Source organism: Geotrypetes seraphini, chromosome 2 (assembly GCF_902459505.1).
Source record: "Geotrypetes seraphini chromosome 2, aGeoSer1.1, whole genome shotgun sequence".
Taxonomy (NCBI): Eukaryota; Metazoa; Chordata; class Amphibia; order Gymnophiona; family Dermophiidae; genus Geotrypetes; species Geotrypetes seraphini.
Genome location: NC_047085.1, coordinates 181,578,075 through 181,592,901, shown reverse-complemented (window position 1 = coordinate 181,592,901; position 14,827 = coordinate 181,578,075). Strand labels below are relative to the sequence as shown.

General features: G+C 45.4%; 1 protein-coding gene across 7 annotated transcripts in view; it reads right to left on the bottom strand.

The window, feature by feature from the left end:
- Positions 1-14,827, bottom strand: part of CTDP1 (CTD phosphatase subunit 1) — a 287,209-nt gene that overhangs the window by 57,401 nt on the left and 214,981 nt on the right. For 2 of the 7 annotated variants that reach the window (XR_004538415.1, XM_033934445.1), the window contains exon 13: positions 7,091-7,183. The exons of 3 other annotated variants lie outside the window; for them this stretch is intronic. Coding sequence is in view for 3 of the 4 variants with exons in the window: in XM_033934445.1 (XP_033790336.1) it covers positions 7,091-7,183 (93 nt within the window). In the remaining variant the exon portion in view is untranslated. Of the gene's footprint in view, positions 1-7,090; positions 7,184-14,417; positions 14,564-14,827 lie in introns of those variants that run through there. 2 more of the 7 variants (XM_033934448.1, XM_033934446.1) reach the window with 2 other exon arrangements.

The window sequence follows — 14,827 nt, the reverse complement described above, 5'->3', positions numbered from 1 at the left end:
ATGGACACGGGACGGAGGCACTATGGACACAGGACGGAGGCACTGGGGGCACTAAAGACACAGAACGGAGGCACTGGGGGCACTATGGACACAGGATGGAGGCACTGGGGGCACTAAGGACACAGGACGGAGGCACTGGGGGCACTATGGACACCAGACGGAGGCATTGGGGGCAGTATGGACACAAGACGGAGGCACTGGGGGGCACTATGGACACAAGACAGAGGCACTAAGGACATGAGAAAGAGGCACTGGGGGCACTAAGGACATAGGAAGGGGCACTGGGGGCCTTATGGACACAGGAAGGAGGCACTGGGGGCACTATGGACACAGGAAAGAGGCACTGGGGGCACTAAGGACACGGGAAGGGGCACTGGGGGCCTTATGGACACAGGAAGGAGGCACTGGGGGCACTAAGGACACAGGACGGAGGCACTGGGGGCACTAAGGACACAGGACGGAGGCACTGGGGGCACTATGGACACAAGACGGAGGCACTGGGGGGCACTATGGACACAAGACAGAGGCACTAAGGACATGAGAAAGAGGCACTGGGGGCACTAAGGACATAGGAAGGGGCACTGGGGGCCTTATGGACACAGGAAGGAGGCACTGGGGGCACTATGGACACAGGAAGGAGGCACTGGGGGCACTATGGACACAGGAAGGAGGCACTGGGGGCACTATGGACACAGGATGGGGGCACTGGGGGCACTAAGGACATGGGAAGGAAGGAGGGAGGGAATAGAAAGGGACAATTGTTGGGCCTGAGTGCAGAAAGAAAGAAATGAAAGAGGATACACAGTCAATTAATAGATGTCCCATTTTGATGAAAAAACATAAATGGCCACATTACCTCTGACTTAATTTCTCTGCAGCAGAGTCGGCAGCCGTGCTGAGGTGCATGAAGGTCCTGCGCTGACTCGTCTGCCGGCTCTGCTCCGGAAGAAGTAAGTTACGTCAGAGGGGCTGGACCCGGCAGATGCAGTCATTGCGGGACTTTGCCACAACTTCCTGCGTCTGCTGGGTCCACCCCCTCCGATGTAACTTACTTCTTCTGGAGCAGAGTCAGCAGACGAGTCATCGCGGGACCCCTCAACATGTGGCTGCTGAGTCCACTCCAGAGCAAGTACGTCGGTGTGGGGTGGACTGGCAGCTACAATCATCGTGGGACCTTGCTGCATGAAGGGAGAGAAAGGAGCAGGATTGCTGGAATGGAATAGTGGTGGAGGGAAAGAAAGGGGGCAGGGTGGTATGGAAAGGTGGTGCTGATAGAATTGATGTACATAGAAAGGGGAGAGACATAAGGGGGAAGGATATTGGAGGGAGAGAAAGGGGGCAGATACTGATTGAAGAGGGGTGGATGGCGAGAGAAAGGGCAGACATTGGATGGTAGGGGGTAGCCTATGCTGGATGGAAGTGCAGATGGGAGAGATAAGGGAGCAAATGCAGAAAGGAAATGGGAGGAGAAAAAGAGGGGAGCAGACGCTGGATGGAAGTGGACAGAGAGGAGAAGGTACTAGATGGAAGGGTTGGAGAAAGAGGGTACATGATGGAAGGAGGGGATAAATAAAAGGAGGGCAAATGATGGGGAGAAAAGGATTGAGTTAGGGAAACACTGGAGGGGTGAGGGAAAGAGGTGGCAAGCTTTAGGTAGACATTAAAAAAGGACATTGATGAGAGGGTAGTAAGAACGTAATCTAGACAGATGCAGAAAATAAATTAAAAAGGAAAATGAGGGAAAGGGATTGCAGAGGAGAGGTGTGGGAGAGGGAAGGAGAGGAGAGAGATGCCAGACCAATGGGGAGATGGAAGGGGGAGGCATACAGTTTTTGGAAGGGGCATAGAAGGAGAGAAGATGCCATATAGGGGAAGAGAGACGGCAGACAGTGGATGGAAGGAAGAGAGTTACAAGAAGATGAGGAAAGCAGAAACCACAGAAGACAAAGGTAGAAAAAAATTTCTATTTATTTATTGCTTTAGGAGACATGTGTCACTGTTTCTGTGGTGCACTGTATGCAGGATCCAGCTTCTTACTGGTTCAATTTAACCTTTGTCTATGTATTTCTATTTTATCCCCCCTTTTATAAAACTGTGGAGGGTTTTTTTGCGCCAGCCGTGGTGGTAGCAGCTCTGATGCTCAGAATTCTATGAGCGTCAGAGCTGTTACCACCATGGCTAAAATTCACACTACGGTTTTGTAAAAGGGGGAGGGGTTAGTTTGTGATGACATATTCCATACTAGGCGAAGGTGTTTTCTGTGTTCTGTACTAGTCTGGCTTGTTTAGTTTTACAATGGGCGTATTGATGTTGTACTGCTTACTGCAGTATGTAAGATGCTACCTTTTTCCTAGGTACTCATGTGTGACATGTGGCTTGTTACTAAAAATCATGTTTTTCGTACAGATGGTGGTGGTGGGGGGGGTCAAAAAATGATGGGCCCCGGGTGTCACATATACTAGGTATGCCACTGCCCACACTGGTGATAGGAAAATTAATGGAGTTGCTGCTGAAGGACAAGATAGTGAACTTTCTAAAACCTAACAGGTTGCAAGATCCAAGGCATCAAGCAAGGTTTTAGTAAAGGAAAATTGTGCCTTTTCAGAAGTACTGCCTACTTATGGAAAAGGAGGAAAGATTACAAAATACTGAGAACTTCGATAGGTGACTCAGAGCCTGATGTCATCGAGAAGACTTAAGGTACATATGAGGATGGGGCAACACATGGAAAAACAAAAGCCTATATTGTAATGATGGGTTACATCTTGCTGAGAAATCCAGGTAATACGTTTCTAGGCATTTAAACTAGAAGGTGGGGATGGCATACGGTTGAAGATCACTTCTGGTGGCCACCCCCAGCAAAAGACAAGATGCCACAGTAATAAAGATAACAATGTAAACAACAATCTTAGCAATTCACTTAGCAATGCAATAGGAAGTGAGATTAGACAAAAAAATAACTATGCAAAAAATGGGAGCATCGCTGAAAGGTAGTCTAAGCAAAAAAGTTCATGATATGTAGGCTCTGATGTTAGAGGCAGACTTAGATATTGTTGCTATCTCAGAGACATGGTTCAGTAATTCCCATGGATAGGATGCTAACATACCGGGTTATAATCTTTTTTAGGAAGGACAGGGATGGCTGAAAAGGTAGAGGTATAGCTCTCTATGTGAAGAACAATATCCAAGCGACTGAAAAGCAAAGGTGCATGGGAAAGGAGTAAGTGATATCGATAGCTTTGAAAAGAGAAAATGGAACTTCTATCTACATGAAAGTTGTCTACAGACCTCTGACATAATTGGAGCAACTTGATAAAGATCTGGTTGCAGATATCTAGAAGTTGGTTGGGAAAGAAAGGGGAGGTGCTAATGCTGGGTGATATCAACCTGTCTGATGTGGATTAGAAAGTTCCGTCTGCAGAATCGGAAAGAAGCACAGAGATCATGGGTGCCTTTTAAAATGCTCTCACACAAATGGCGACAGAACCCATGCGGGATGAAGCAATGCTGGATTTGGTGCTCACAAATGGGGAAAGTGTACCTAGCATCCAAGTTGGTGCCCACCTGGGTGGTAGTGATCATCCAACCGTTTGGTTTGATATAACAGCTAAAATGGAGGGTGGCCACACAAAACTCAAAGTCCTGGATTTCAAATGTGCGGACTTTAGTAAAATGAGGGAGTACCTGAAGAAAGAGCTGATAGGATGGGAGGATATAAAATAGTGGAAAAACAGTGAACCAAGCTGAAAGAATTGGCCACTGACATTTATGTGAGGAAAATAAAAGCAAGAGAAAAAAAGCCGATACGGTTTTCCAAAGAAGTGATGGAGAAAATAAAGGCAAAAGAGTTGGCATTTCGAGAGAGCTATGTCTGGCAAAAGCACAAGCAGAAAATCAAATGGCTAGAAATGTATAAAAAGAGAGACAAAACTTTTTTTTCAAGTAAACTATCGTTAGGAAGGAGGAAGGCAAAAAACGGAATTGAGAGAATGAAAGAAGCTACAAACCACTATGTGGAGACTGATGAGGAAAAAAACTAAATTGCTAAACAAATACTTCTGCTCTGTGTTCACGTGAGAATGGAGAGGATAGTGCACTGTTTACACAAGAAAGTGTTTATGAACAACTTGAAAATTGAAGGTGGACAAAGCCATGAGACCAGAATGGCATCCAACCCAGGATATTGAGGGAGCTCACAGAGGTTTTGGCAGGACCTCTTTAAAGCAGTGTCTCTCAAACTTTTTCGAGCCGGGGAACACTAAAGGTATTGGCCACAGCTCGAGGTACCCAGAAGTGCGCGGACGTCGCCATGATGACATCATGTGCATGCGTGATATCATCATGCTGACATCCACGCATGCACAGAGGCTCTACAGACAGGCCCTGAAATGCCAGTAGGATGTGCCAGCAGGGAAGTCTAACAAATATTAACTGAGTACCCCCAACCACAGACCTCCCAAATTCCACCCTAGACCCACCTAAGCTTTTCCCCAGATCCCAACCCCTTTACTAATTGAAATGTAATTTTTTTCCATTCATTTTTCATATACACACAATATATACAGCAGATATAAATTCTCAAAACTGACACATTTCAATCACTATACAGTATATAAAATCATTTTCCCTACCTTTGTTGTCTGGTGACTTTATTTTTCTGTGCTTTTAACTATGTTTCCAGGGCCTTCTTATCCATTGACTATTTTTCTCTCCATCTTCACTTTCTGCCTTGCATCCATCTTTGTCATTAACTTAACATTCAATGTTTCAATTTTTCTCCTCAAAATCTTCTATCTCTCTCTCTCCTTCCCTCTCTATTTCCATGATCTGACATCTCTCTCCTTCCCCCCCAGTGGGCTGACGACATCTCTCCTTCCTTTCCCCCCTTCCCAGTCTGGCATTTCTCTCCTCTCCTTCCCATAATCTAGCATCTCTCTTTACTACTATTATTTTTACAGCACTACCAGACTTTCCTCCTTCCCTTCTATTCCCTGGTCTGATCTCTTCCTTCCTTTAGTCATCTTCCCTCCCCCCTCCCCAGTGTAACATTTCTCTTTCCCTTCCTCCTTTCTGCCCCTGCAGTCCATCTCCCTTCCTCTTTCTAGCCCCTCTCCCAGTCCAACATTTCTCCCTTCTTTCCACCAGTCCATTTTTTTTCTCTCTTCCTCCTACATGCTTCTCCTCTGATCCTCCTTCCCTCCCCCAAACAACATCTCTCTCTCCCTCCATGAGTCCAACTTTTCACTCTCTGCCCTCTCCCTCTTCCCCAGTGTAACATTTCTCATTCCCTTCTTTCTGTCCTCCCCATCCATCTTGCCCTCTTCATGAGTCCAACACTATCTCCCTCCTGCACGCTTTCTCTTTTTATTTGCCTCTTCCCTCGAGTGGCATCCCTCCTTCCTACCCCCCAACCCAACATGCTCTCTCCCCCATGCACCATCTCACCCTCCCCTCCAGTGTGTAGCACCTTTCCGCCAGATCCAGCAGCACCTCTTCTCTCTTCCTTTTACCTCCCCCTTGTCCAGCAGTACCCCTTCTCCCTTCCCTGCTCCCATGTCCAACAGTACCCCTTATCCCTTCCCTCTAACTCTGTCCAGCTGTACTACTTCCCTCTTCCCTGCTCCCCATGTTCAGCAGTACTCCTTCTCCCTTCCCTAAACTTCGGCACATAGTTGCCACTAGCAGTAGTTTATCCTGGTTTCATCAGGCAGCCTCGGGGCCTTTGCTAGGCCGGCCCGCTTCAATGATGCGATGCAGGCCAGCCTAGCAAAGGTCCCGAGGCTGCCTGATGAAACCGGGCTAAACCACTGCTAGTGGCAGCTGTGTGCCAAAATTAAAAGCACACAGAGCTGCCGCTGCTGGTCCGGAGGCACAGAGACAAGGAATACAGGAGTCCAGGGGGCGCAGAGATGAGGAAGACAGGAGTCCTGGCAGATACGTGCATCGCGATGGTAGAAGTCTGCTAATATAGGCACCGGAGCCTCTCTTTCTGCCCTGTGAGCCGTGGCACTCTTAAAATCTCAAAAGGCACACAGTTTGCGATACACTATCTTAAAGATTTATTCAATAACTCCTTGGAGACAGGAGAAGCTCCATGGGATTGGAGAAGAGTGGATGTAGTCACAGAGATGAAGCGAGAAACTACAGGCCAGTAAGCTTCACTTCAGTTGTTGGAAAAATAATGGAAATTTTGCTGAAGGAAAGGATAGTGAATTTCCTAGAATCCAATGGGTTACAAGATCTGAGTCAACATAGCTTTAATAAAGGTAAATTGTGCCACACAAATCTGATTAAATTGACAGGGCGAGCAGAGAATTGGAACAAGGTTGTGTGATAGATGCAATTTACTTAGATTTCTGCAAAGCCTTTGACATGGTTCCACATAGGAGACTCTTGAATAAACTTGATGGGCAGAATTTAGGACCCAACAAGGTGAACTGGATTAGAAAGTGTTGAAGGACAGAAGCCAGAGGGTGGTGGTGAATGGAATTCGCTCGGAGGAAGGTAAGGCGAGTACTGTTAATATCCTATTTGAATATTTGTCATTGTGTTATGTTTAACTTGGTTTGCTCCCAGTAATAGAAATACATTGTTATCCGCCATGATCTCATAAAGGCTTTGGCAGAATATAAGTCAGTCTGTAAAGTAGCGGAGTGCCACAAGGGACAGTGTTGGGGCTAATTCTGTTCAATATATTTGTGAGCAACATTGCTGAAGTGTTAGAAGGAAAGGTTTGCCTTTTTGAAGATGATACCAAGATTTGTAACAGAATGGACACCCCAGAGGCAGCGGAAACATGAAAAAAAGATCTGCAGAAGAATGGTCTAATATTTAGCAACTAAAATTCAATGCAAAGAAGTGCAGAGTGATGCACTTGGGGAGTAGAAATTTGAAGGAACTGTAAGTGCTGATATGCAAAGACAAGGAGAGGGACTTTGGGGTGTTAAGTGTCTGAGGATCTGAAGGCAACGAAACAGTTTGACAAGGTAGTGGCAATAGCGAGAAGGATGCTGGGCTGTATAGAAAAAGGCATAACCAGCAGAAGAAAGAGGTGTTGATACCCTTATAAAGGTCACTGGTGAAGCCCCACCTGGAGTACTGGCTGAGCAGGTCCCTGCAAGATCCACCCGTCAGTTTCAGACCGAAGTCTGCTCCTTTCACGCAGGCTAGGTAATCACTGGAGCTAAGCAGAAACACAAAATTCTGTGATAAACTGCAAAAAATAGGACCAAATAAATCAAAGTTGCTCCTGCAAGCTTGCTTGCAGAATTAATAACTGACTAGGGGCAGCAGCGAGCAGGGAGAAGGAGGAGGTACTGAAAACAGTGATCAGAATCTCCTTCAACAGACTAGCGGAAGTGGAAGCAAGACCATTGGTTCAGCATACCATCCCTATTGCACTGGAAATAAAAATTAGGATCTTATACTCAATTCTGTTGACCTATAGCAACCAATGAAGCTCAATCAGATATGGTGTCACATGATCATAACTTTCTCCCACCCAAAATTATTTTGGCTGCTGCATTCTGAACAGCTTGCAACCTACAAATTTGATTCTGAAGGAGACCCACTAAAACAACATTACATTGGCCCAGTGTGGTAAGCACCAACAACTGGACAACTCAATAAAAACAGTTCACCTCTATATATTATCTAAGTCTTCTTAACAGTTTCAATTTATGAAAGAAAAATTTCTGTACAATACAGCTAATATAAGATCCCATGATTAAACCCTGAATCAAGAACCCCTTAGAGTTTTACTTCTAATTTAAGAGAAACCTCTAAGCCAGCTAACACTGGGTTCCTTTGAGGTAGTTTCCAACCCATAAAATATTTATTTTATTTGGTTTAATCTTAAGAGGATTAACAGACATACAGCACAGTTACTTACCGTATCAGGTGTTATCCAGGGACAGCAAGCAGCTACTCTCACATATGGGGGATGTCATCGACGGAGCCCCGATGTGGAAGCCTCGCAAGCAGACTTGCTTGTAGAAACTAGAAGTTTCGATTCAGCCACACCGTGCATGCACGAGTGCCTTCCCGCTCAGCACAGGGCGCGTCTCCTCAGTTCAGATAGCTAGCAGAGAAGCCAACCAGGGGAGGTGGGTGGGTTGTGAGAATAGCTGCCTGCTGTCCCTGGATAACACCTGTTACAGTAAGTAACTGTGCTTTATTCCAGGACAAGCAGGCAGCCTATTCTCACATATAGATGACCTCCAAGCTAACCAGAATGGGATGGTGGGAGTGTTGGCAATTTAGGAAAATAAATTTTGTAATACTGTCTGGCCAAAATGGCCATCCCGTCTGGAGAAAACATCCAGACAATAGTGAGAAGTGAAAGTATGAACCGAGGACAAAGTCGCAGCCTTGCAAATTTCCTCAATAGGTGTAGATCTGAGGAAAGCTACTGAAGCTGCCATTGCTCTGACCTTATGGGCTGTGACTCTACTCTATAGGAGTAATCCAGCCTGGGCATAGCAGAAGGACATACAAGCAGCCATCCAGTTAGATATGGTACGCTTAAGAGATAGAATGTCCCAACTTATTTGGATTGAAGGAGACAAAAAGTTGAGGAGCAGTTCTGTGTGGTTTAGTGTGTTTCAAATAGAAGGCCAAAGCACGTTTACAGTCCAGAGTATGAAGAGCTGATTCTCCAGGATGAGAATGAGGCTTTGGAAAGAACACTTGAAGAACAATGGATTGGTTGAGATGAAATTCTGAAACCACTTTAGGTAGGAATTTAGGATGAGTATGTAGAACTACCCTGTCATGATGGAACACAGTGAAAGGTGGATCAGCAACTAAAGTTTGCAGCTCACTGACTCTTCGAGCAGAAGTGAGGGCAATGAGAAACACCATTTTCCAAGTGAGATACTTCAGATGAGCCATAGACATTGGTTCAAATGGAGGCTTCATCAATTGAGCAAGAACAACATTGAGGTCCCAAACCACTGGAGGTGGTTTGAGAGGAGGTTTGACATTGAAAAGACCTTTCAAGAATCTGAAAACCACCGGATGAGCAGAAAGGGGTTTTCCTTCAATAGGTTGATGGAAAGCAGCAATTGCACTGAGATGGACTCGGATCGATGTAGACTTGAGGCCAGAGGTGGATAAGTGCAAAAGGTAGTCTAAAACAGAAGACAAGGAGGAATGTTGAGGCTCCTTGTTGTGAGAAAAATACTACGCAGAAAATCTAGTCCATTTTTGGTGATAGCATTGTCTAGTGGTAGGTTTCCTAGAAGCCTCGAAAATGTCTCTTACAGATTGAGAAAACTGAAGAGTAGTTATGTTGAGAGCTACTAAGCTGTCAGGTGTAGAGACTAGGTTGGGATGAAGCAGAGATCCCTGACTCTGTGCAAGCAGAGATGGAAAAACTGGTAGAAGGTATGGCTCCCTGCTGTTGAGTTGAAGTAGAAGGTTGTCTCGGCAACCGAGGAGCAATCAGAATCATGGTGGCATGGTCGTTCTTTAACTTGACAAGAGTATTGAGAATGAGAGGGAATGGAGGGAATGCATACAGAAGAGATTTGTCTATTCCAGAAGAAAAGCATCTGCCTCGAGGCGATGAGAATAGATCCTGGAGCAGAACTGAGGTAGTTTGTGGTTGTGGGGAGCTGCAAAGAGATCTATCTGAGGCATTTCCCACTGTGAAAAAATGTGAAGAAGAGGCGAGGAATGGAGTGTCCATTCGTGAGGTTGCAAAAGACGACTCAAGTTGTCCGCCAAGCAATTTTTCATCCCTTGGATGTAGACAGCTTTGAGGAAGGTGTTGTGACAGATTGCCCAGTCCCAAACCTTCAGAGCTTCTTGACAAAGGGAGGAAGATCCCGTCCCTCCCTGTTTGTTGACATAATACATGGCGGCTTGGTTGTCCGTCCGAATGAGGACTACCTGGTCGTGAAGATGTTGAAAAGCTTTGAGAGCCTTGAAAATCGCTCTGAGTTCCAACAGATTGATGTGACACTGACGATCCGTACTGGTCCATCGAGGAGACCATCGAGATGAGCGCCCCAAGCATAGGTCGAGGAATCTGTTGTGAGGACCTACTGATGAGGGGGCGTTTGAAACAGCAAGCCTCTGGAGAGATTGGAAGAGAGCATCAACCAGCAGAGAGACTGTCTCAATGAAGGAATGACTGAAATGTGTCAAGAAAGTGGGTCGCAAACCTATGTCCACTGAGATGTCAGGGTCCACTGAGGAATTCTGAGGTGAAGTCTGGCAAAAGGAGCCACGTGTACTGTGGAGGCCATGTGATCCAGGAGTACCATCATGTGTCTCGCTGATATGGAGGAGCGGGAAGACACTGTATGACATAGTTGAAGGAGGACTTCCAGACGTTGTTGCGGAAGGAATGCTCTGAGTTGGATAGTATCCAGAACAGCTCCGATGAATTGTAGATTCTGAGAGGGTAGAAGTTGGGATTTGGGAAAGTTGGTTTCGAATCCCAAACTCTGTAGGAACCACGTAGTCCGTTGGGTTGCTACAATAACCCCTTGAGATGTTGAATCTTTGATGAGCCAGTCGCCCAGGTAGGGAAATACCTGAAGACCATGGTTTCTGAGAGCTGCGGCTACCACTATCAGGCACTTGTTGAACACTCTGGGAGATGAAGCCAGGCTAAAGGGCAGCACTCTGTATTGATAATGCAGATTCCCCACCTGAAATCTGAGATATTGGCGGGAGGCCGGATGAATGGGAATATGAGTATAAGCCTCCTTGAGATCCAGAGAGCATAACTAGTCATTCTGATCTAGGAGGGGATAAAGGGATGCCAGGGATAACATCTGAAAGTTTCCTTTGACTAAAAATTTATTGAGAGCCCTGAGATCCAGAATGGGCCACAGAATGCCCGTCTTCTTCGGAAGTAACGGGAGTAAAACCCCCTGTTCTGCTGTTCCAAAGGAACTGGTTCGATGGCATGGAGACGAAGCAGAGCTTGAGGTTTCTGAAGAAGAAGGGCGGTCTGGGATGGACTGGAAGGATACTCTCTTGGAGGAAGCTCTGGTGGAACCTGAGTGAAATGAAGAGAGTATCCTTTCCTGATGATTGACAGCACCCAGAGGTCGGATGTGATTTTCTCCCATCAGTGGTAAAAATGATGGAGATGACCTCCAATAGGGGGAAGATAGGACAGAGACAGAACGGTGGAGGTTATGCTCTGTTTTAAACAGTCAAAAAGGCTGCGTAGCCTTAGGTGTAGCAGAAGGTTGAGGTTTCTGTTGCTTCTGATTCTGCTGTTTCTTAAGAGGAGGGCGAGTGTAAGGAGCCGCTCTTGGAGCAAAACGCCTCTGATAAATAGGAGGAGGGCGTGCAGGCTTGGCAGGAGCTGGCTTTGGCTTAGGTCTGACATAGAAGCAAAGGATTTTTCATGCTCAGACAATTTCTTGGTGGCTGTCTCAATAGATTCATCAAAGAGGTCATTGCCTGCACAAGGAATATTAGCCAAGCGGTCCTGACGATTAGGATCCATGTCAATGGTATAAAGCCAAACAAGGCGGCACATTGCTACAGAACAAGCAGCCGCCCTGGCAGACAACTCAAAGGCATCGTAAGAAGACTGAAGTAAATGTAATCTGAGTTGTGATAGAGAAGTTATAACTTCTTGAAATTCTAAGTGCTTTTGAGTATCTAAATAACCGATAAATTTAGGCAAAAGAGCAATGAGGAACTCAAAATAAGTTATAAAATGAAAATTGTAATTAAGGACTTTTGAGGCCATCATGGCATTTTGACAGATGCGACGTCCGAATTTGTCCACAGTTGTCCGAGTTTTCCCTTCCCTTCCAGGAGGAATGGTAGCATAAACCTTGGAAGGATGGGACCTCTTCAAGGATGACTCCACACATAGGGATTGGTGAGATAATTATGAATTCTCAAATTCTTTGCAATGGAGAGTTTTATATCTGGAGTCCAATTTGCCTAGAACAGCTGGAATTGCATAAGGAGTCTCTAGGCATCTAGTAAAAGTCTGAGACAAAAGCTTGTGAAGAGGAAGCTTAAATGATTCTGCCGGAGGTTGAGGAAGATGCATGACTTCGAGATACTCAGAGTATTTGGAACCAGCATCCAATTGAAGGTCCAAGTCAATAGCCATCTGATGAAGAAAAGAGGAGAAAGATAGCTGATCCACCAATGCTTTGCCTCGAGAAGGACTCGAGGTCGTCGAGGCAGCCTGGGTCGAAGATGAAGCTTCGGCTGGAAAAAAGGCATCAAAAGAATAGGGAGACTTGGATGAAGCAATCGAAGCCGCTGAGTTCTCGAGGTTTGGAAGTGGAGACCTCGATCGAGGAGTCGGTGGTCTAGTAGAACTGGAAGGTGTAGATCAAGGCTTAGTTGAAGAAGGACGCTCTTTGGAAGAAGAGCTATGCCTGGAAGTATGCCTCGATGAAGGCCTCTAACTTCGGTGAGAACGGTGCTTGGAAGCAGATCTTGAAGTTTGAGGAGACTTCACCCGGGAGATGGAAGCAGTCGATGGCACCAAGGAATGGATGGGGCTGGAAGCTGTGTATCGAAGCTCCAGGGGCTTGATGGAGGAACCTCGATGCACTCCCAAAGACTCTGCTCCTTGTATGGTGTGTGAGGATTCCTATCGAGGCACTTGCAAAGAATCTGCTCCTTGCTTTACGTGCATAGATGCCAGACAAGACACTCGCAGAGACTCTGCTCCCTGCATAGTGTGTGTAGTCTCAGTCTGAGGCATAGGAAGAGGCTCAACCTCGCGGAAGTCTGCAGAATGCCCAGGCTGGATTAGAGTAACAAGCTTCAGTCCCATATTAGTGAAGAACTGAATGAATTGCTGCTCTAACATGGTCTGGAAAGAAGCCAGCAAGGATGGATCTGCGTCTGAAACCGGACCACCTGCTTTGGCTGGAGGTTCCACAGAGGCAGTGGAAATGTGCTTCGACTTGGAAGTCTTAGGTACCTTAAGCACTACTGCTGGAACTTTCTGCTGAGCTATCTGACCTGAGGATACAGGGGAAGATACAGCAGACGTCGTCGAGGAAAGAGCCGCTGCAAACGAAGAAGGTCTGATGAGGCTCGAGGTCGAAGCAGTGGAGGCAGGAGGAACCTCGGTCGAAGGTGAGACTGAGGTCGGCTTCGGAGTCGAGGAAGTGGTCAAATCCATCCCGAAGAGTTTGTCCACTGAAAGTAGATAACGTTTAAGGGCTTGAGGTTGAAGAATATCACAGCACTCGCACGACTTCGGGTGATGGTCTGGCCCAAGGCACTTACTGTGTGGGTCCGTAAGAGAAATCGCACGCTAACACTGGCTAAACTTCTTGAAGCCTGTTGTTGGCCAGGACATAGGAGGAGAGACAGCCGCTGCAAGATCGAAGCCCCTGGGCTGTGGCCAAGCGGCCTGCCCCGGCAGCCGAATGGAAGAAATAATTTTTTTTTTAACGAGAAATAAAAGAAATAAACTAAAGACAGCGATTCGTGAAGAAAAATAACACAAACCGTGGTGAGAGAAGGCATGAAGTAAATAAGTTGAACGCAGAGAGTCAAAGAGGGACTTTTCGGCTCCGTGGAAAATTGAGAACTGAGGAGACGCGCCCTGTGCTGGGCGGGAAGGCACTCGCGCATGCGCGGTGCAGTTGACTCGAAACTTCTACTTTTTACAAGCAAGTCTGCTTGCGAGGCTTCTGCATCGGGGCTCCGATGACGTCACCCATATGTGAGAATAGGCTGCCTGCTTGTCCTGGGATAAAGACACAATCCCATCAGAAACTCTGTTCATCAAAATATACTGTACACCACAGATAAATTAGAATACATAGAAAATAGAAGGATTATATCATAAGAATATCAAAAATACTGGATTTTCAAAGATTGAAATATCTTCCCTAAGTATCCAAGCTATATTGACTAAGATGGGTGAAAGAGGGGAAATCTGTGGGACATCCTGAACCATTGTCCATTCATCTAACTTTTTCCTGCCAATTTACTTGAATGGGCTTAGGCTTTTAAAAAACATTAAATCAGTTCTATACATTACTAATATCACACAGCTTATTTAACAATCGAAAGGGACTCAATTCTTTCTAACGCAGTTAGATTTATCTAACACTATTGTAATCTCAATTCAGTCAATAAGGCTGCCAAAACTGTTTCTGGCTAAATTGTGATCTAAACTCAGATTGTACTGGATCCAGTACCTGATGACAATTTAAATATCTCTGAAGTTAATCGGCAACTATCACTTGCATAATTTTTGACACAGTAGCTAAATTTACAACCAGACAGTAGCTACTGCACTCATGCCTGTCCACTTTTCCATTTGGTCTAAAAAAAAGTCCAGCATGTAAAGATTGATTCATCAAAAGTGAAAAACACTTTATTAAATAATCAGGAAGCAAACCTGCATGACATGGATTTAACAGACATATATCCTTTGCAAATCTTCTTAATATATTTTTCCATCTGAACTTCTATGACTATAGAAAAAGCATCCCAATGATGATTTCTAGGGCTACCCTCAGCTTCCGTTCACTGTTTGAATGGCATACCCTCATCTCAATCTGTGGAATAGAGGGAAATTTTTCCATAATCAAACTTTTTCCTGGAAAAAAGCAAAATCCTGAGCTGTAATATCTACGCCAGGTTGCAGATCTACCTAATCAAAATAATTCTGTAGACGAACGAGAGCTCTCTCTAATTCTAGGTGAGAAGTATTTCTTCTTGGCTAGGACTAATTGTTCTTTATCATATTTAATTTTAGCCCTCTACTTGTTTTTATAGTTTCACTTTTTAAGTTCATCCATTTCATCTCTAATTTCCTACAATCTTTATACTGTATTTTATGTTTACTTATGGATGTATCAAA